This window comes from Orbicella franksi, chromosome 3 (genome assembly GCF_964199315.1).
Source record: "Orbicella franksi chromosome 3, jaOrbFran1.1, whole genome shotgun sequence".
NCBI classification, from domain to species: Eukaryota; Metazoa; Cnidaria; class Anthozoa; order Scleractinia; family Merulinidae; genus Orbicella; species Orbicella franksi.
The window spans coordinates 7,465,231-7,488,284 of NC_138147.1; the positions used below are offsets into that span (position 1 = coordinate 7,465,231).

A 23,054-nucleotide genomic window follows, 5' to 3' on the forward strand; every position below is an offset into this window, starting at 1 on the left:
CCTATCGGCCAAAATTTGAAATAAGTGCCTCCCCTCACCTTGGCCCATTTTGTGGACGAGTACTGAGTCAACAAAGGATGTAGTCTTCGTCGCGTTGTATTAGATTTGTAAATTGTTTCAGTTTGTGAACACGTTAAGTACTAACGGTGTCGCGATTTAAACTAGCTTTTCATGTCGATAAACAGCTTATGTTGTTGTTTACGCGCAGATGATGTATTAAAAAATGATCATGTCAGGACACGATTTGGGAAAAATTAAATAAGCGTCCCCCATCTTCTCCTAAATTTGAGTTTCGCCGAAACCAAGTGACAGCCGGAAATACGTCAGCGTTCGCAGGCTACTTCAGAATTGCATTTTATTTCACTTCAAGTAGAATTTTTGCCTTCGACGATTATCAATCTAAATTCATCCCTGCTACTTAAAGTGCAGTTTTCCCTTCACCTCCTCACACTTTCTCGGTGCTTTATTAATCTCATAGCTAATGATTACAACGACAAAAGAGATTCTGATAGAGAGGCAGCAAGACCGTGTGCGTTTCCTTCTCCTTTACTCTGCATTCCTTCAGAAACAATCAAGCTAATTCTGATACTCATTTGATGAATTATGAAATCGCGAGCCAGTGAGTATCTATCTCAGGACGGATTACATATCTCGCTTATCGTATCATGGGAACATTTTAATAAACCGCTTACTTTGGAAATTGGAGGCTTCTTTTGGAAAATTAAAACTCGAGCATTGCTGCACTGTGTTCAGTAAACTTGACCTTCAACCCATTTTAGGTGTTTAGTACTCAGGAGCACAGCATGTTCACATCAGATAATATGTATGGCGATTGACAAATCAAGGTGAGTGGGTGACAACCGTTACAACATTATTTGAGCAATGTAATGTAGTAATAATGTAACTTGTTCCGATACAGCATTCTACTTTTTAAAACATCCTGTTTCCCGAAAGTGTCTCTCAATTCCCAGAGAGAAAAAAAACAACAAAAACAAAACTTGCTGCTCTCCTGAAAGTGTTTATTAGATTGTCACCAGCCCCCTCGTATAAATTGTTCTATTTGCAGGGCGCACATTGACTATAGGTGGTTAACTTTAAAGGAGCTCAGTCACGGTTTGTGCATATTGAGAAGTTTAGCCTCAATTTTTCAAATTCCTCGTTTATAATCCGTGTTAATCTTCTCCATCCTTAGCCATCCTTGTTCCTTTATGGTTTATCATTATCTCTTTGGTGTTTTTCTATCTTATTAAACTGTTATTTTCAGGTTTCCTACCATTTAAAGGTAATTTTGTATGTGGCCAAAATAACTCAAAATACCGTGGCTGAGCTCCTTTAATATGCTGTATCTCTAAAGAAAAGGCATTCTTTAACGGCTGTATTAAAGAGTAAGCGATTTTGATTATTTTTTGATAATTTTGACTCAAACCATCTATTATAAAGTACAATGTTTGACGGATAAAACCAAAACAGAAACTGTCTTATATGTAATAATTTCTATCTACAATATTTACGCGAAAGAAAACTCAGCGCCGGACAAATTTGAAAACGGATAGTGCATGAAATGGTTCCGTCCTCAGCTAGAAAACGGTAAAATGTTCTCCATCCACACTACCCTTGAGAAGTTTGAAAACGCGACAACAACCGCGAAAAAAACGCGAACATGCGCATAATAAGGGTCTAATTGAACTCGTGTAGACTACAAGCAGTCCCTCTTTCGCTTAGTCCGTCGAGCGTGACGCGAAAGAAAACCGCGAGGGGGGACTACTCGTAGTCTAGCCGAATTCACGTGGCCACCTGCTTGTTGTTCCCGCCATAACATGATTATCGTAACGTTGTGGTTCTCGAAAAGCTCTGAAGATGTTTTCAAAATGTTTTCCGTCTAGTCTAAAACACAAAGCTGGCGTTTGAAACTCTTCCGGTTTGAAAAGCGTTTTCGAAAAGCTCCGCTTTCGGTGGACAATTTTTCAGGGTTAATGTGGACGGTAGGCCTCACCGTAAAAATAACGCTGCGTTTTCAAATTTCTCCGGAGTAGCATGGACGGGGCCTAAGCGACACAAGCTTTTGAAATTCAGTTGTATTTGACAGCTCGCGGGCGTAGTTGCCTAGCAACAATGTTCCTTGTGGAATCCTGCTCAGTCTTGTCATCCCTGCTTCCCTGTGAACATTCAAAATCACACATTAAGATACACTTTTAGGGTCTCGAAGAAATCTGTAGTAACAAGTAATTTTACTGCCCTAGTCAAATACCCTAGGGGTTCTGGAGGGGGATTCGCAAAAACTCCCCTAGAAGCTACTCAACCAGCTCCTAAACGCTTCCCTGTTGTTTATGTCCCTCTAGAAATATTTCACGTGAAATGCATTAAAAAGAAATACGATTCCGGTCCGGTGTCACATGTGGGTTGAGTTTGTTGTTGGTTCTCGCCTTGCTCCGAGGATTTTCTCCGGGTGCTCCGGTTTTCCTCCCTCCTGAAAAACCATTATTTCCAAATTCCAATTCGACAGGGATAGAGGACCCGAATGAAAACCAGGTAAGGCTGATGTGGCTTCCTCTCTAAATATTGTAATTTATTTAACTCACTGTCAGTGTCGCCGGAGACAACAAAGATGCAACTGAAGAGGGTTTTTGGAACAGCTTCCTTCTCTTTTTTGTCGTAGATTGGCTTGTGGGAGGAATATTTTCTCTTCCTTCACCAAGCTGAGCAGAGTCTTTGTCCTGGCCTCCACCTGCGAAAACAGCAAATGGACAATTTCCATTTAGCTCTCGTATGCTGCGATAACTGCAACAAGGGCGCTCAATCACTTCTAAGAGTACCTGGACATCTCGCGCGCATTTCCAAAATTGGGTGCTGGCCATACTCCAAACCACCTTTGACGCTTGCGAGAAGTTAATTATACCTTCCATTATAAATAAAGCAGCAATTACATATGGTCTCAGTGTCATTCAGATATTAACAACTTCCTACCTGCACCGTTAGCATTTTCTTGTAAATCTTTAAACAACTTTTTCTTTTCAGTTACATCTCCAGCTTTAACTGATTCAGTCTCTTCCTGCGAAGAAAACAACAAGGCATTGACATTTGTCGATTCCAGTGAAGACGCTCGGCTCCAAGTACAGCGCTTTTTTATAGATACCAAATTACCTTAGTCGGCGTTTATACAGATCAGACTACTTCAAGTTTCCATCCAAATTCCGCACTCTCAAGAATTAGGCTCTTATGTCCAGGAAATAATTAGTTTTAACTTATATCTGTATTGACTAATTGCAATTAGCCCCCAAGTCGATTACCTCCTAATGGTTTAGCCCCCAAACCAGAAGTTGATTAGCCCTCAACCAGAAGTCGAAAACACCATCTATTTCTCGTGCTTTAAGCGTAAATATGGGGGCTTATCGACTTCTGGTTGGGAGCTAATCGACTTGAGGCTTAAACGACCGGTAACCCAACTGAACATAAAAATAGGTATCGTTACCATTGAAGGCAAAATATCCACTTTTGTCGCAGGAGTGGTCCGTTTAGATCTACACGAACTGGACCGCCCGGCTTTCTTCGTAGACGCCCGACTTCGGCTGCGGAGAAGAAAAACCACATGGTTAAGATTAATTTTATCTGGGAAAGATTGACATTTCAGGGTTAGGGTTAGGGTTTGTTCTTAAAAAATACCCTGTAAGGCTGATAAACCTAGGCATGTTTTATGGCACTGAACCGTGTCGCGATGTTCAATCTGACGTTTAAACTGAAGAAACTTCGAGAAAACAGTTTCCTTCGGTAGAAAAAACAACAAAAGAGTCATAACAGAGGTAGTGGTTTCAAATTAGGACGATTCAAGTTATCTTATGACTTTGCCAGTGACGTCGCTCCTTCAAAGGTAGTGCGTCATTCCAAATCGAAGATTCGAAGTGGTCTCCGTATAGCTTGCGACTGTGGTCACTCACGTTTTTCTGACTGAGCCTGGTGTAAATTCTTCGTCGCTGTCTCCAATCTTGCGCGACTTAGAGGCTGATAATTGCTTCTTGACCTGAAACGAAAGCCAGGAAAGTACAAATTAGCTTGTACAAAAAACTGTAACGTTAGTTTCCCAACAATATATCTATAACGCTATCTTTCTGGAGCAGTGTGAGCGCGCAATTCCACTTCCCACCCCTCCCCCCTTCGTTCTCAAAGTCTTCCCCGTGCAAAAAACAATGAAAACTAACATACGGGAAAGTGAAGAGGCCCTGGCTTGTGACTTCCATTGTGATCAAATTGACTAAAAACTTTCCCTCCCCTCTCCTGTGCTTTTCATTCTGTATGAAAGTGAGTCGAGGAACCGAAATTAGATAAGCATAAAGCACGCTTATATGCAACACGCCGTGCGCGGAAATTAAACGTTCTATATTGTCTATATTATTAGCAGTTACCTCAGCCAGTGTCAAATCACTACTGTTTCTCTTCAAAGTTTTCTTTTGTAAAATAGACGATTTCGCATCCATGCTGCCTGTCGCTTCAGGTTCCTAAACACAACAAATGCGAAAGTGAATTATTACTTCGGAACACGGACTAGCTAAAACTAGGTTGACTCAATTTAAGCGCTGATGTAAGACTGCAAACTAGAAAGTTAAGCAAGTGGTAAGGAAAGTTCCGCCGTTCCGTTTCGAACGGAAAAAGAGGACTACTTTTGGAGGTACTTTATAATTTCCGAACGGATTTTCCGGAAAATTATTGTTCCATTTGACTTTCGACATAAATATCCGAATTGTTTTGCTAACTGGTAAGCATCCCCTGTATCCCAAAGGAGAGGTTTCGCTGTATTATAATCAATGGACACCTTTCCTAAGTGACGTTCAACGACATAAAAATTTACATCATTATAATAATTTCGTTTTACCGAAGCAGAGGAATCAGTCTTGGATGCTTCTGATCTCTCAGCAGCCAGCGCCTTTTCCACCGACTCTTTCTCGCTTTTGATTTCTTCTAGACTCTTGTCTTTGTCATTCAGCTGCCGCTGGAAGTCGCGTTTCGTTCTCCGGAGCTCCTCATCCATCTCCCGCTTCAGGTCTTGTCGACATTGCTCCCTGACTGTGGCCAGTTTGATTTCGTATTCAGCCTTGTTAGCCTTGGCGACTTCAAACGCTTCGTGCATGGTTTTCACGATGTTTTCTCTTGAATCGTGGGCTTTGCGTATTTCCTCGTCCCTCTTTCGCAACTGCGCTTCAAGACAAGAACGATCCTGCTTCATCTTTCGTATTTCTTCTTCCATTTGCATTAGTCGCACGTTCGCATTTTGCTCGGTGGATTCTTGTTTGCTGGACATGTCCTTCATTTGACTTTCCAGCCTCTTTTTTTCATCACTGGCGACGAAAGCTTGCTTTTTGACACCAGAAATCTCCTCTTTCTTTTTCTCCAGTTCTCTGGTTGTCAAAGCACACTTTTCTTGCCAGACTTGCAGCTCTGTAGTGAGAGTTTCTATTTCGTTTTGCCGCTCATCCAGTGCTTGGCCTTGCTCTGTCAAGGTGCGATCCTGCTCCTCTAAAACCTTTTGTAGGTTAGCAATGACTTCTTTGTCTTTTCCAGCATCTAAAGAGACAAAATGTGATTCAGAAATGTAAGTACCTCTAAGCTGTGTGTAAATGTAATCGCGTGTCCTGTAACTCTCAAACAACTATCCTAAAAAAAGTAGAAAACGGAAGTAAGCTGTCAAAAACGCGATGGCAAAGGAGCAAAGTGCCAACGACCCTACCCTCCCCCCCCCCCCCCCCTTGTGTCATAAAAACCCCTCTATTTCAGTGGGAATGTACGCTTAAACATGGGGGGTGGTATAGCAGAGCCAACTCATAAACTACCTGACGTGACAAGACGAAGTCTTCCCTCCAGAGAACTCTTTTCTTCACGAAGTGATTTGAGTTGATCTGTTAGAGTCCTAATCTGCTCTTTGGACTTCTCTTGTTCTGTTTTGAGTTGCTCTGTCACTGTCTGATTTAGTTCTTCGGATTTGCCTTGTTTTAAGCTCGCTTCGCGAAGTTTCTGTTCCTGTTCGTCAATCGTTTTGTTTCTTTCTTCGATGGTCTTTTGCATAGACATCATTTCCTGCCACACCTGGAAAAAAAGGAACAAAACAGAAATAGCCATGATAAAAAGTACATTGACTTTAATACCGAGATCACCGAGACCCAGCAAACCGCCAAGAACCCATTGAGGTGACGACACAGTTTAAAATTATTTAGTAAAAGTTTACTGGCGTTCTATCACGAATGCCGTTCAGTTACTCATTAATGGCTACGCTACTCACTATCTACTTTGTTGTACATAGTGAGTAGCCTTGCAATGTGCGGTTGTTGAGAAAGTGGCGGCCGTTTCTTTACGTTTTCCAAGTGTCTGTGACGAGAATTTTAATAGATAAAGCTTTGAACGACTACACTGGTAGATTTACACTAAAACAATTACGAAATTCGCGCGTGATAGTTGACTCGAGCTGCACCATCGTTAACTATCGCGCCATATAAATCTCGAGCTCATAATCTAATTGTTTAATATAAATTCTTCAGAGTAGTAAAAAAATCTTCCGAAATTCCAGTGGCTGGAATAATGACAGTAATAGTTTTATAAACAAAGGCATACCTTATCCAGTTCTTGGAACTTTTCTTGATCTAAGGTTTTTATGGCTTCCCTGAGCTCGTTGACTTCCTTGACCTTCTGTTCGATTTCCTCGTTTCTTTTCTCCAATCGAGAGCGCGCTTCACTTGATTCCTGCTCCAGCTTCTCTTCAGCCTCCTAAAAACACAAATATTATAAAAATACGTTTTCACTACTGACAGCTTTTACGAACCGCTAAGTTGGTCTAGTCATTCACTAGCTAAAACATTATACATTAAAAGAGTTGCCAATATAACAAAAATACAGCCTGCCGACCACACCTTTGAAAAACCCTGTTACTGCCAAAATGTTCCTTTATATTAATCTGCAGTAATTCCACGAGTACAGTCAAGCCTCCACTTAATGTTAAGCAACGCAAACAACATTTTCCTTGCAACTTCACTTGTCGTCCAACAATCTAATAGAGTGAAACCTGTACTAAACGGACACCCTTGGGACACTTACTAGTGTCCGCTTAATACAGGGTGTCCGCTGTAAACAGGTTCTAATAAATTGTGCAATAATAGTCAATTATTATCCCTTTTGTAACACAGTGTAACATGGTTTAAGATCAAAGACTGCTCATAGCACAATGTCCAGTCAGTCAATGTATCAATCTGGAATAATCTACTTAATGTTAAAGGAGTCCGAGTTGAGCTTTTAGGAGTAAAAAGCCCTTGAAGTGTCCGCTTATTGCAGGTTTTGTGCAACAAAATGGCTTAATATTGGTGTCCGCGTCCGCTTAACAGAGGTGTCCGCTGAATGCAGGTTTATTTTACAGTAAATGTGGGAAGAAAATTTAGTTTCACCGTACACTGCAATTTGAACAGCGTTGTTGCGCATATTATTACTGTTTTGTAAGTTGTTGCAAAATGTTGCACAAAATTCAACTTAATTTGGTCTACTTCCCGGAATACGTTACCGCAACTTGCAGCACAGGTTGGTCATAAGAGCAACAACACCTTTCAACGTAACTTTGTTGAGCGACAAGTTGGTAGAAAATATTGGCCGTATAATTATTACTCGGCCTTAAGAAACACCTTTGCATAGATCCTGTGCGGCCTTTTCTACCAAGTTTCCGCGGTCAATTCATGGCGGTGACGTAGGCGAGAAGAACGGCCAGGACCATCCAGTTCTTTTACCAAAATAATGTAAAAAGCTTACCTTGATCCTTTCGCCGTTGCGAAGAAGTTCTTCCTCGAGAGCTTTCACTTTGTTTTCCAGGGCTGGTACTACTTCGTTCTGATATTTTCGCATTTCATCTTGAATTCGAGAAGTTGTTTCGTTAGCCGTGAAAACTTCATCTTCCAACTCTTGTAATTTTTCTTCAGTCGACGCCAGCCGCATTCTCGCTTCATCGAGTTCGGTGGCGGACGAACTCTTCGCACAATTCAATTCTTCTCTCGCTTCTTGGAAGGCTTTTTCTTTTTCTAACAATCCTCTCTTCTCGTTCTCCAACTGTGTCTGCAAACAAGCGTTCTTCAGACTCTGAGAATCCAATTTTTCTTTCAAAGACTGAATTTGCTCTTGCTTCTTCTTTGTGTCTTCTTTGGCGTTGGCAAGTTCAGTCCTTGTGTCTTGTAGTTCTCTCAAGAACTTGGCTGATTTCTTGTCACGTTCGTTTTTAAGCTTCTCGAGCTCTTGCTTGGCTTCCTCGAGTTTTTCCTCTTTTTTAGCCAAGAGCTCTCTGCTTTCCTCTTTTTCTTTATCCGCTTGCACAAGACGCCTTCGCAAGGTCTTCAGCTCTTCTTTAGCTCTTAAATTTGGCTCCTTTGGCAGCTTTTCCATGTCGGACAAGAGCCTTTCTTTCTCGGCCAGTGACATCTCGAGTCTTTTAATGGTATTATTTCTGGCAATAACTTGACTGTTTTTCTTGTCCAGAGCTTTCGTGGATTCTTCTAGTTGCTGTTCTATTTCCGTCAAAGCATCCCCAGCCTGAAGCTTTTCTATCTCTTTTTTACACTCTGTCAGTTCTGTTTCCAACTCACTTATCTGTATCGCACTTTCGCTTTTGGCATTTTCCAGTTCAAGAGCTTTTTCTTGAATTTCTGCTTCCATGTCTTTTATTCTATTTGCTTGCTTAGTCATTTCGTCAGCCTTCCCTTTATCAAATTCTTCAGTGCCTTGAGTTGAATTAGCTTCGCATTTTGCCCTCGCCAAAGCCTCGTTCTTTTCTTCAAGAGCTTTCTTTAAACTTTCAAGTTCGGTTGCCGTTTCTGAATTCGCTTCCCTAAAATTGTTCAGTTCAGCCTCCTTTTCCAAACCTTGCTTTTTCATGTCTTCTAACGCAGCAACCGCGTCGGATATTTTTCTTGAAGAGTCCTCTAACTCCAACACCTTGTCATTAAACTCTTTCCTTAGCTTGTCAAGTTGTGAATCTTTTCCGCTGCTATCGACTTTTATCTTAACCAATTCAGCTTTCGTGCAGTGCAATTCCTCTTTAACTTGATTTAGTTGCTCTGCTAAAGCAGCTATCTCAGTAACCTTTTCAGCAATAGTTTTCTCCTTCTCTTCAGCTTGGGAATTTTTCTCTAACTTCGTCGCCTTTGCGTCTTCTATAACCTTCTTCAAAGACGAAATGGCCTCATCTTTGTCGGCTAGGTGTTTCTCTAACTCCTTACTTTGCGTTTCGGCTTTCTGCAGTTCTTCTTTGATTCTGATCATTTCTTCGTCGTTGTCAAACGCCTGAGCGACATAACTTCTTTCCCGTGCCAACTCTTCTCGAGTTTCCTCCAAAGTCCTCACTAACTCTTTCATCATGGAGTCTCTTGTTTCTAACTGCTTTTCCGCGTCCGCCAGTTTCGCCATGGTTGCTCCAAGAGCTCCTTTCGTCCGTGACAGCTCATCGACATCGGTTTCCACTTTTGGCGTTGCTTTAACCTTCTCTAGTTCAGCAGTTAGGTGCTTCAAGGCAGCGTCCTGCATTAGGCGGAAAATAACAGCTTCAAAATTAGACAGAATATGAACGCATTAGTTAACGTTTATTTCTCCTCACACGCTTAGTTCTTCCCCTCTTGAAAGAAGTCTGAGGTTCGAACTATAAAATCTCCACACCGATGTCATGACATAGCTTTACCTTGGGATTGGTTGTTATTTGCGCACGAAAATTTGAAACGGAGCGTCAGCAAATCAGAGAGATGACACGGATCTCTGTCGAGCTACGTCATTTAATGTTTGCTGTAGCTTGATTGTTGACTTTTTAGCGAATCAGAACAGCGCCCCTTGTCAACTCAACCAATCAATGGCTAGCTTGCCATCGAAGGGACTTTCGCAAGCATTTATTTCTACTAGTATCTTCTTCCAGTCGCCAGCTGAATTGAGTCTATTGAGACCATTGGAAAACAAAATTTTAAAACAGGGTGTCTTGTTTGTGAGTCACTCACCAATATACCCTGCTCGCAAACTGAGAAATAACCAAATTAAGGCGCTCTTACACAGAACAATTTTCCGCGTGACTTGTCTCGTGCATACTTTGTCAGTTGCTTGGTTAGAACATAGTTAGTCCCCTCTACTAAATGTGGTTAGAAGTTGTTTCACAGTGAATTTTTATTGCAAATTGGATATATTTTAAAAACGAATGAATACATGAAAAAAACCTTGGTCGAAATTTGATGAAACAGAAAGGTTTCGTACCTTATTACATGAAATTTTCGCGAAACGTTTATTTCGCGATTTTGAGGTGCGTACATTCCGCGATTTTGCGAAAATTTTGTATTTTGAATCACTTTAACTTCGCGTTTTTCAGTAACACAAAATTAATTTCCTTGGCAATGTTACTTGAACATGTCCTTGAATTTAGTAAACCGACGTTATCAAAGGTACAATAACGTCAAAATTAACAAAAACACAACGGCGGAACTATATGTCAACAGTAACATAATGTAAGTCACTTAATTTGTGCGTCATGTTATGTTCGCGACACTGAATGTTCGCGTCACATCACTTTAATTTCGCGTTTTTTTTTTAAATCGCGAAATTTGCGAAATTAACGTGGCGCGAAAATTTCATGTAATAAGGTATTTGCCCTTAGAACTTAAATACACAACAAACTAAAAATAGCTTTTCATTTCTAACCCGTTATAGTAAAACCCACCTGCTTTTTCATACAAGCTTCCTGATCGTCAAGGGTTGCTCTCAGTTTACTAATTTCAGCTTCTTTCTCGGTGAAGGCCTCTCCAGCCTCTTCGAGCATCTGTTTCAGCTCGGTGACTTCCTCATTAGCGTCATTCAAATGAGCCTGCAACTCTAACACGGCCTCAGATGTCGCAGTCTCTTCGTTTCTGCTTTCTTTCAACTGCTTCACTTCTTGTCGAAGCTCGGCGATCTTCGCGTTCTGTTCACTTATGAGGTGTTGTTTCTCCTTAAACGAAACCGAGAGAAAATTAATTCTGTTCTTAATAAGTACTGTAGTGTGGAAGGCGCGGTTGCCTCATTCCGAGGTTCGAGCCCTGGCTGGGGACATTGTGTTGTGTTCTTGGGCAAGACACTTTACTCTCACGGTGCCTCTCTCCACCCATGTGTATAAATGGGTACCGGCGAACTAAATGCAGGGGGTAACCCTGCCTTGGACTAGGATCATCCAGGGGGGAGTAGAAATACTCCTAGTCGCTTCATGCTACAGAACCCGGCCTGATGGGCCACTTGGCTCGTATGCACACTGAACCTTACCTGTAACATAAGTTCAAGAGCGATTTTCATCCTGCTTCAAGGTTGAAAAGTAACCCTTTGCACTAATGTAAATTCAAAGAAGATGAGGTACAGAACTCCTTACAGGCTATTTTTGTCTTACATGAACTCTGGAAAATTCGTTCCCAGTTCACTCACCCGAACCTTGGTTTGTTCTGCATGTAAAAACACGCTTGGTACCCATTCCTCGTCGTCCTCTTCGATTCGTTCAATCCGGGCTCTCTTCCTGGTCTTTTTGATGGATTGCGTCAGTAATTCGATCCTCCGATCACACTTTTCCTCGACAGCGGTGACTTCCATTTTTACGCGTTCACTGCAAAAGTCACGTGCATTTCCAAACTTAGTTTCTCACTTACAACTTCCACAATAAGCATAAGAGTTGTTTAGTTCATTCGTAGAACTTTTATGCCGGCATCGCAAAGGTTAGAAATTTGAATGCCGTTAATTCTGGATTAATAAAGCTTTTGACTTACTGCTGCCAGTCATTTCATAAGCTTCGATTTTTACCTCTTTGAGTGAATTCACATTTAATGATTCTTCGCGATGTCTCTGAACCTAGCTGTGTGATTTCACTATACCAGCCGTATGTTCGTCGCATACGTCCAGTCATATTTATACATATGACACGCAGCGTTCTTGCCGATAAGTTACGCAAAGGAAGCTTCATGTAAGATCGCTTCACCTGTAAGCTTTCTCAATGGAGACCAGCTGTTCCGCCATTTCTTGACACACTTCCTCTCGTATTTTCACTTCTAATGTCTGCATCTTCCGTTTCTCTTCGATCAGTTTTTCTTGGAGAACCTTGACCAGGTCCATTAGTTGCTGTGAGTATTGAAAAATAAAGAAAGTTAAATACGGACAATGGCGCAATGTACAGTGGGGATGTGTTGAAATGGTGGCGAAGAAAATTGCTTACAGTATAAATCGTGAAATATTTTGTGTCTCCAAGTTTCTAATTTGGCGCCAGAAATGGGTCGCCCAAGTGTTAGAAGAGGCCATAGCAACTTTAGTATTGTCTTTACTTTTGTTAGCTACGAAACAAAAGACTTAATGAGTCGCTTTGGTGGGACAGCTCGGTTTTGACAGCCGCTGGTACTGCGGACGCAGCCACCGTATGCAAAGTGAGCCAATCAGATGAAAGACCCCACCCCTCCCCACTGACAAGTTGCTCAAGTTTTTTCACTCACCTGCTGATAAGCACCAAGCTCCGCCGTCGTGGCTTCGTTTTCATCATCCTCTTCATCCACCTCCGGTATTGGAGCGTCATCCGGAGGGGCTGGTGTGGTGAGTGCTCCATTGGCCCATGGCACAGAGGGTCTTGCTGGTTTGGAGCGCGGTGTAGGGGCTGAATCGCGCGCCTTCTTTGATGGTGGAGGTAAATCCACTGGCTTTGTTACCCTGGTAGTTACCTGAAAATAACAGAAATTAAAGGAAGGTTGAAAGATATATCCAGGTTTTCGCTTGAGGTATCCACGCTAAAATTCGAACGAAGTACATTGTAAAGCCCCGAATTTCTCACCTTTTTAGCGATAGCTGAAAACTTCATCACGTGGAAGGTCTCGTCAAACATGGAAGCACACATATTGACGTTAACTATCATGGATGCGCGGCCTTTACCACAGAAAAATCCCTGGAATAAGCGCGTCAATTTACTCTCACGGAATGGAATGATGAGAGGTTGGCTCCTACAGGAAGAAAAGCTTGGTTAGGATAAGCTAACTTTTAAACAACTGCAAAAATTGGAAAAAAAAATTATGTGGTGCGTGCTTTTTCCGCCCATCTCATCTTAATTCGTTTTTCTTTTCTCAGCTATACTCACTGATAACATATTTGTACTCAATTTTTTCTGGTCTTCATTTGGAGTGGCTAGGCTATATGTGTTACTTGACTTGCATTTTTGAGAGAAGATAAAGTCGTACTTTATTACAGTGATCCGCTATCTGATAATGAAACAACCTTCTTTAATCAGACAACATTTTGTCGCAACTTGCTAAACAAGACCAGGTACAGTATCACATTCAATAAATTTCAAACTCCACAAAATTTTCATGCTCCTAAGAACATCGAAATAAAATGCTAGCTATATAGCTGCAGCAATTTTTCTTTCAATGAAAGGAACCTTAAGAAAAGGAAACGTTAGAAAAATCAACGAAATATGTTTAAGCGTTACCAAAGTTTCGGTTGAGCATTTACTTACATGAAAGACTTATTAAATTTTTTAATCTAAAGTTTTTTCTGCCAATCTTTTGGCTATGAATATTAAGTTACCTTTCACACTAGATACAGCAACTCTCCTGTATTGCACTGATTTTAATAGTCAAACATCACTTACGGGTTTCTCTGATTATAACGTAGATATTCAAGGCATTTTCCCAGAGTCATCAGCGATGTATTAATGTTACCAGCTTCTTTGAGTCTGTCCCCTTTGCTCTGTGTTTTAGAATAACGCTCAGAGCCCGCCAGATCCACAAAGGATAGTCTGCAACACAACCAAGACACGTGTTTCTCTAAGTGTTCTGTAAGTTATGAAAGCGGTAGCTCATTATTCAGTACTCTCTGGGACACATTTCCCTAGACTGCTGGCAGCTAGTCTTTTCTTTTAGGGTTGGACGAGTGTTTATCGGTGAACGCAAATGCAAAGGGGTGCCACGCCCACCTCTTGTCCCAGTCCTTTTAAGGGGGTATGGTACCCTAAAATATGGCGATGTTCATGAAAAATTCAATTTCTTGGAAATATAAGACTTAAGACCCTTGAGGACTTGTCAAAAACATTTTGAAAAGATCTTGCCGAATTTCCTCCCAGATGAGTGTGAAATTTAAGGAAAGTACACAGTGGTATATTTTTTTTTACGTGGCAATGGCCATAGCAACGACTGTTTACTATAAGAACGTGACCAAAAATATAGATTATTTTTAACTTATATGAACGAAACTATTTAGAAAAAACTTTTAAGACATGCACAACTCGATTGGTGTAATTCTTTGTGAAAAGCTTTGCCTCAAATTGCCATCACAGGCTCATTCATTTCCCTTATGACAAGGAATATATCCCACAACTATGATAACTTTTTACAAAATAGAACAACCATTGCACCCTCTCCCCCGAGATCCAATCTGCACCCCTCCCCGACTATTTGTGGCTCGTTAAACGCTTAATACTTCGTGTAAGAAACTTAAAGTGCATTTTTCTCAAAAGTTTACTTTTGTACCAACTGACTTCGCACCAACATTTCTACTTTGCAAGGTTTTTAAGTAGAATTTCTGAAACTTGGGCTCATCAAAGACCAATAGTGTCGTGATGATATAAACCAAAAAAATCGTAACATTTTAAGGTCTGTCACGTGACATGAGATGATTTGTCCACTGAGTGTGGTAAAAACTAAGGTTATTTCCAAATAAAGCTGTAAAAAGCACTGAAAATAAGAGTTAACTGTCAAAACTTAGGTTCATATCACAGAACAAAACAGAAACTTACATGATATGATTATTTGACAGCCAATTCTTGTTTTGTAAAAGAGCAGGAAGTGTTGTCATCAATACTATAAAACACTACTTCAAAAGGCTGTGGCTGGTTTCCATAGCAACCATTTTGAGTAAAACTCTAGGAATTTAATTTCTCTTCTTGAGTGCAATAGCACACAATTGATCTTTCTTCACCATATTTAAACAAACTTTTTGGTCCATATTGAGGGTACCATACCACCTTAAGTCTGATATGTTTCACCTCATACCCCCTGCCTGATTTCAAGAGAAATACAGACTGCCAGCAGCCAGTTGACATTTGCCGTCCCTGATGATGTTTGCCTGATTAAAAATACGCACACTTGCTGTCGATTACACACTTCACTCTGCCCCTTTGGTGTCCGTATTGGAGAGGTTCCACTGTATTGGTTTGAGAAGTTTCATGAATTCTATCAGGAATTTGTTAAAATTGAAACATTCAAGCTGATAACATAAGGCAATCACTTGAAAAGCAATTGCCTAGTAAACTATAACTAACACAGGGCTGTGCTCTAGAAGCGCCCGTGTGCCACAGGCGACTAATTTTTGCCTTTGGGTGACTGGAAAAACTTACTATTTTCATATAAGCTTTAGTCAAGTCCAGGGCAGCCAGGATTTCAGGGTTAGGAACCTTTAGGCTCCTCAAAATTTTTCTTAGACCACAAGCTTGTAAGAGGTACTTTTTATGGCATAATTCCTACCTACTGACACGTGCCACATGAGGATCTTCAACATCCACAACTCTCAAAACCTTGACACTGAAGATGCAGTGACTGAAGAGTAAGCAAAATATTTTGATGTCTGAGTCATCAGAATTAATTTCTTTGTCATTTTTTTTTACTTATGGACGGCTGCAAACTGCCACTTATAAGACCCCTCGGTTATGGACCCATCTACCTGTAAACCAAAAAATACCTCGGGCTTTAAGCCCCTCCTCCCCCACTTCCGGATATAAGATTAAAATCCAGCAAATAAAAAACTATTTTGATCAGCACAGCTATAGCTCATTTTTTTTTTTTTTAATTCAGGTTATAAGCCCTCTCGGATATAGGCCCCTCTGTTTATAAGCCCAACTAAAAGCCCTTACGAAATTGTATAAGCCCAGGACTTATAAGTGGCAATTCATAGTATTGACCAGATCGATAAATTAAAATATTATTATTTTCACTGTGTTTACCTGCGACTAGAGCACTGGTTCAACTTTGTTGATGCTATTCTTTGATTCTTTTGACCAATCTTGAGAATCTGAGAGAGAGAAAAAATGACATTCAAATTAAAAACTTGAAGTATTAAATGAATTAATATTAATCAACCAATGTCAATGAACAAAAAAACAAATGAAATGGGAGGAAGGAAAAAAATATTTTAGAAAACACTGGTCAGGACAGAGTAGCCTACAAACTGTCAACAGGCTCCAGCTTGAAGGCCATGGCTGGAAGGGATCAGAAGGAACTGGCTGAGTAGGAAATGGGGCAGGGGTTGCAGCACCCCCTCCTCTCTCTCCTCTCCTCGTTTTTCCCGTTTTCTCTTTGCTCCATCCTTGACTAGAGCCTGTTCACAGGCTAATTGGACAGAGATAGAAACTGACCATGTCTGAGAAAATAAATAAATTAAAAAAACAAGCCTTACCTTGTACGCCTCATCAGCATTAGAAACATAAATTTCTCTTAACCCTGGAAGTAAAACACATTGATTTATTAAACACCACTAAATCAACTAGTCTGCGAACAGGCTCCCGGTGGGGTGTATTGTGGGCTAGTCGAGTGAGCCTGTTCGCAGACTTTTAATTTACAGTATATTAAACCATTAGCGTAACTAGTCTTAGTCTTTTGGAGGATTCATTTCTTCAACAGCGAATGTAACTGTAAAACTCACAATAAAAATAAACTTATTTTTCTTTTAGCAGGCTTGATTTTCAACCATTTTGGGAGTACGATTGTTTTTCCTCCTCCCACAAGGAATGCAGGCTCACAAAATGGCTGGAAATCAAGCCTATTCTTTTAGCTCCAATACAACAATCCTCATCAGCCAATTTTTATATTTTGTTTACGTTTTTGTTTACAATTTTGCCTACATTTAGAATTTGTCTACATTTCTGCAAAACAAACTGGAATTTTTCTTTTAATTAGCTTTTATAAAATTCTGTAGAATTGCTGTGGTCTCACTTAGCTTTCCACTCAAATGTATGTAGAGGAAAAACCGCGTGTAAGAACCAACATAAGTCTGGCAAAATACAGTAGGTTCTTGTATTTTGGGGGAATCATTGGCAATTTAGGCTAAGTAGTTTCTTTTTAGGTTCTTAATTTCTATGAAGGAGACATAGTTGTTGATAACTAGAAAAATGAATAAACTTGAGTTTGGTCCTTAAAATACAGTATTTAGTTATACATGTATTCACAACTATATTAAGATATGCCTAATGCAACTGATTACAGAATGTATATTTGGAGTTGCCTCTGTAATAAGAGTTCATATTTAAACTGTAACCCACATATAAGAACCTGCTTGCTCTTGCTTGGCTGAACAGGTTCTTATATTTTGGGGGTTTAAGATGGCAAATTTCTGTCAGCAGGTTCTTAAACCACTAGGTTCTTACACAGCAGTTTTAACTGTAAAAAAAGCTTGGTTATATTTTAGCAAGAAATGAGTGAACCCACCTTTAATGTACGGGTTTCCATTTGTATCATCACCAAGTCTGAGTGTTGTCCTCTTTTTGCCCTTCCCTGGTGGACATGGTTCCAATAAGTCGTAGATGGTTTCATTGTAGATTTCAGCAAAAGACACCCACACTGAAAATTTTACAGGTCCTTGGGCATCAACATTGATTGTGGTGTCATCTACTACTCTGGAGATGTTTTCGTCCACATCAATAGAGGGCTCTGCAATAACAAAATAAATTCACTCATGCAGGCTTTACCTTACCTACCTTGTCTATGAGATGCTTTTCTGCTGACTTCCAAGGCTACCCATAAGAAAATACTGAAGAGGGAAGTTGCCACTTTTAATGTGGAAACCCTTTGTCTGTTGCAGACACTACTCGAAAGCAGAAATCTTCCTATAATTAAAGCAAAAGTGAACAAAAGTTTTTCGTTAGCAGTCAGTTCTACATGTAGTTACCTTCATGTTCTCTTCCATCCTGACTTCTGATTGTGTTATGTAAAGCCGATTCATCAGCGCAGCTGGCTTTTGACAATTCAGCCGTGGAATCTTGGTCCAGCTTTAGAAGAGCATTGAGGTCAAAAGCCTAAAAATCACAAAGATTGCTATGAACAATTCAACGAGGTTTGTACAATAATAATAATAATGATAATGATAATGATAATGATAATGATAAAAATAATAATAATAATAATCGAACATATACCCAGGATAACCCTTCAGTACAAAGTACTGTACTGTTATCAACGGGGTCCTGCTGACTGAGAATATAAAACTAATAAATAAGAATTACTAGGATATATAAAATAAGATACATATTAAGGCAAAAATACACTAAGTTAAAAATCAAGTTAAATATAGCGCTACATCAACATGTATGAACAAGTAAACCAGGTTTACAAAAGTTAAATAAAGTGCTATGTACAAGTAAATCTGCAGGTTTACACAAGTTAATTATGTTTAAAAGTTAAAACTGGGAGGCTCAAAGTAAATGTGTCCCTTGAGAGGTCCAGCCATGCTGGATTGCTCAAGAATCAGACAGGCTCAACAAGAAACAGTCCTTGGACCCCTTGGGTAGGGGTTTGGTGTAAGGGGGTGGTGATACCAATCATCCATCCTGTAAGCCATTGTACAAAATTGAAAAGAATCTTGCCATTTTACTCCTCAGGCATACTAGACAAACCGGGAGATAACAACTGCGAACAGACCCATAAAAAGAAAATGGTAGAGTGTGGCAATTAACACACACCTCTTTATCAAGAGATGAAAGCAAAGTACTCTTGTAATTATTCTCCTTGTGTTCCTCATCATCTGTGAGTCTTGTAACATCTGTGCAGAACCTTGGCTTAAGATTCATCCTGTGGTAATGCTTCCCCTCGATGCTGTTAAACAAGACATCAAGACTTCTAGGCAGTACTCCACCATCCTTAGGGGTACCTTGTATTGTGTAGGTCTGAAATATGTAATCAAAATAAATTTGGGCAATCAATGATATCAGCCATGTGGTAAAAGTTTTCATTACAACTTTCCGTCTTGATAAAATTTGCAGAGTACCTACCTTGCACTCTTCAAAGATCTGTCAACACAATGGTACATGTAGACTTATTTGACTTGCCAAAATAAAAATCCTTTTTTTGTGTGTGTACATGTATTAACTTTCAGTGGTATATATGTTTGCCAATATAACCCTGAAAATATGACTGTTGTTTTGGAGGTATTTGAAAGAGTTCATTGTACTTCCAGAAACTCATTTTCATGGTACAATGTAATGATTTACAAACTTGACAACTTATAAACTAGAATCTACAGTCATGTAACTCCCGTCACAATTTCAAATGCGATTATTTTACAAAAACACCTCAACATAGGGTATCAAAATTTCTGAACTTGAAAATGTAAAGTACGGCCACTAGTTGTTTACTTGCTGGAGCTTCGAGCTTGTAAAATCTATTCACAACATTTGCCGGAATTTGATTTTCTCCGGAAGGAATTCTCTGATCTGTTATTCAAAGCAGAAACTCCGCGACTGTTTAGATAATTTTTAAAATATGCTTATTACAATTTTGAAACAAATATTACTTTATTCTTGCGCGTCGTTTCATTCTGGTATCCGGTCACTTCGATCGCTCCAAGTCAGTTCTCTCCATTAACGCGCATATATAGATTATTCCTCGTTCACTGCCAAGCCAAACTCGGTTAGCTGAGGTGGCGAACTCGGCCTGTGTGGAGCAATCTAACTTTTGGTTAGAGTGAACTGATTTGGAGCGATCTAACCATGGAGCTAAATGACTGTAATTCTTTATTTCTATTCTCCTATGCATGACTAACTTCTGCAACTTCCTTCTATGTCTCAAACTTACCTTTCCCGAGTTCGTTACTCCGTATGTAAAAACCAAGCAATTTTGTCCGTGAATGAAATCAGTCACCAAGGGTAGTGTTGTTTCATCAAAGAACGATTTTTGCGTTGTTTCCTCATCGAACACATTAGTGAACGAAAATCGATGCGAAATCTCGCCACCAGCGCGAGTACTGTTTTTGAATGCAAACGATTCCTTGGGCGCGTTCATCAAGACGGTTGTACGGCTTTCTTTTTCAACGCATTGTTGATTTTCATTTCCCTCGATTTCTTCATCACTAAAAGGGCGAACTCTCAAATAGACTTTCATGTACTCGCGCCCAGAGCTGTCCGAAGATGTCTTCTGTTTTGCTGGAACGTCAAACTCGTCGAAGAGATTTTTGCGAATGTCCCCATCGTTGTGGCAGATTATGGGATGGTCGATCTGACTCTCTTCTGGATCTTCTTCGCCGTCCGAAAGACAGTTATGTTGTTGCTCGGTCATTTCTTTTTCTCACACAACAATTTTTAAGGAAAATGTTGAGAAGATGCAAAAATCTTTGGCAAAATATGCAGGTTTACTATTTCGACATCGAACAGAAGCGAAGGCAAACTTTTGAACTTGCCACTCGTTGATCTCACTTTCTTCTGATTGGTTCATTGGGAAGCACCGCTGGTCAAGGTCAGCCGCTGGCGGGCAAGTTTGGGCCTGTTCACAAGAAGGGAGGGTTACCCTAGCAAGCGCAAATTAACGGGTTAACCCCAGCTGGAGGGCAAAAGATAGCCCGGGTTTACAAGCAAAATTTCACAGGTAGGATAACCCTACAACCCGGGACAACTTAATGCGCAGTTACACTCAAAGGGTCTGGAAACAATTAGAAAGTTAACTCGGGTAGGCGGGTTAACTCTACCTGGAGTGTTTACAATGGAGAGAATTAACCCGCCTACCAGGGTAACCCTAGCACACAGATAGGATAACCCGCCTTCCCGGGTAACCCTGGCTGCCTTGTAAACACGACGAAGGAAAAAATAGGAAATGTGTGAGTGCTAGGGTAACCGGCCTGCTAGGGTAACCCGCTTGCTATGGTAAACAAACAATAGACTGCAAGGCTGATACTACGTGAAAAACTAGGGTAACCCTCTCTCCCTGTAAACAGGTCCTTAATGTTTGCGCTACGCGACCACCGGCGAGGAGTGTCAGGGGATGCAAAAGGGTCTGCTAAATCTGCGAGCCAGCGAGCCATGCGAGCCACGGTGCGAGCCATGCGAGTCATGCGAGCCACGCGAGCCATGCGAGTCATGCGAGCCATTTTTGCGAGTATTTTTTTTCTTCGATCGGTCTGGGAGGTCGTCCATCATTTCACCAAGAAACATCTAGCGCCCGACTATCACTAAATTAAACTACCGCTACAAACCGCCCGCTCGCCATCTTGAAAGCGGAGATGACCCTGGGGACGAGTATAAACGGTACAACCTCGCTCCTAGGGTACTCTCTCTTTCCCTGGGAAATTATTTTTAAATTTATCTACAAAAGTGCCTAAAATTGAAATATTCCCAGAAAAAGTCCTAATCTCGCTTCGGTTGCCAGAACTATTGTTAGTGCGTCAAATATGAAAAATGCTCTAAACATCTGTACATCGTGCCAAGTCTTGCGTCATAGTAATGGCAGCCCTGAGTTGGACGAATTTTTTTCTTTGTTTCATATTTTTGTTATGTGTAGAACGTAGAACGTAGTTTCTGTTTCTGAGATTTCAGCCGTGAATTTGATCGTTGGGTGAAAACTGTTTGCCGTTAGAAGGAAATCTCTTATTTTGTCTTTACTTGTGTTCCACATAGATATGACGTCATCGATGAAATCTTTTCCAAAAGATGGGTTTCGTGTTGCTTTGCAATTGTCTGAGTATTTCTATTTCTATTTTGGCCATAAATATGTTAGCAAAAGCTACGGCCATTTTCGTTCTCATGGCTGTTCCATGAGTTTGGAGGTAATCTTTTCCACTGAATTGGAACGAGTTTTCTTGTAAAATCAGAGTGAGCATTTCTCTTAAATACCTAGGAATTGGAGGGTTCTCGTGATAAAACTCTTCGTATGCTTCGCATACTGTGGTAATACCCTCTTCCTGTGGTATGTTTGTGAAGAGGCTGGTGACGTCCATTGAGACAAGAATGGTGTTCTTAGGCAGTTTAGTCTTCTCGATGAAGTTAAGAAAGTCTGCTGTATCTTTAAGATACGAGGCTTGTCTTTGTGCTATCGGCTGAGGAAGGTGGTCAGCAAAAGATGAGATCCTTTCTGTAGGGCCGTCACACCCTGATATAATAGGTCTACCGACGGGTGTCGGTTTGTCAGTGAATCTTTGTAAGTGTGTAAAACACTGGTATTCGCGGAGGATCGGGCGTAAGGGAGAGCCATTTGGCCGTCATTTGGTCCATGTGGCCTTCTTGAAGTAGTGATCGAATCAATCGATGAACTTTTTTGGCCGTGGTGTCAACCATAGGTTTGTCGAAGGGTCGGTATGTATATCATCAAGTTGGACTTGACCCTCGTTGAATTTATCTGTTCTGTTCATTATGACAGTTGTGGTACCCTTATCGGCTTTCCATGCATTGTGAGGCATTTGTAGCTATTTGATTTTTTTTAGCTTGACTTCTGATTGGGCGATTCAAAAAACGTCTTGGTGACGGTTTGTGTAGTCGCTGCAAGAATTTAATACATGTATTGCGATCTTATTCATCTTGTTCCGTTGCTCTTGTTCTTGTTCTGATTGGCTAATTCAAAAAACGTCCTTAGTGACGGTTTGTGTAGTCGCTGCAAGAATTTAATATTGCGATCTTATTCATCTTGTTCCGTTGCTCTTGCTCTTGCTCTCATGCGAATATAAATGTAACATAAAAATTCTTAACATTTGTACTGTGGCTCGCATGACTCGCATGGCTCGCATGGCTCGCATGGCTCACATGGCTCGCATGGCTCGCATGGCTCGCATGGCTCGCATGGCTCGCATGGCTCGCATGGCTCGCCCCTTGGCTCGCATGGCTCGCTGGCTCGCAGGTTTATAAAACTCGATGCAAAAGGGCGAAGCACCTACGGAGGCCTGGTCCCGAAGCGAGTTGCGGGCCCGACCGAGGGTGTAGGTGCTTGGACGGTTGCTACAGAAACCGCGACCAAAGCGAGGCTCTCTATACCGAGTTACACCGATGGAAACCGGTGGAGTAAAGTAAGAGGACAGGACCGGAGGAAAAAAAGGGGGGAAGGGAGGGGTGAAAA

General features: G+C 40.8%; 2 protein-coding genes across 2 annotated transcripts in view; one reads left to right on the forward strand and one right to left on the reverse strand.

Annotated features, from left to right (window-relative positions):
- LOC145481019 (peroxiredoxin-4-like) overlaps positions 1-23,054 on the forward strand; it is a 254,197-nt gene that overhangs the window by 85,825 nt on the left and 145,318 nt on the right. The window lies entirely within an intron of this gene.
- On the reverse strand, positions 67-21,632 carry LOC145481001 (uncharacterized). Its single transcript, XM_081459358.1, has 23 exons — positions 19,815-21,632; positions 18,704-18,907; positions 17,914-18,040; positions 17,454-17,675; positions 16,426-16,469; positions 15,974-16,041; positions 15,498-15,569; positions 13,628-13,774; positions 12,815-12,980; positions 12,483-12,704; positions 11,978-12,117; positions 11,434-11,608; positions 10,703-10,969; positions 7,774-9,528; positions 6,595-6,747; positions 5,820-6,072; positions 4,865-5,553; positions 4,398-4,490; positions 3,933-4,015; positions 3,470-3,566; positions 2,965-3,049; positions 2,580-2,725; positions 67-2,156 (listed from the first exon to the last, which is right to left on the reverse strand). Exons 1-23 carry the CDS (start codon positions 20,292-20,294, stop codon positions 2,070-2,072), a joined length of 5,775 nt encoding a protein of 1,924 aa, XP_081315484.1. The 5' UTR covers positions 20,295-21,632; the 3' UTR covers positions 67-2,069.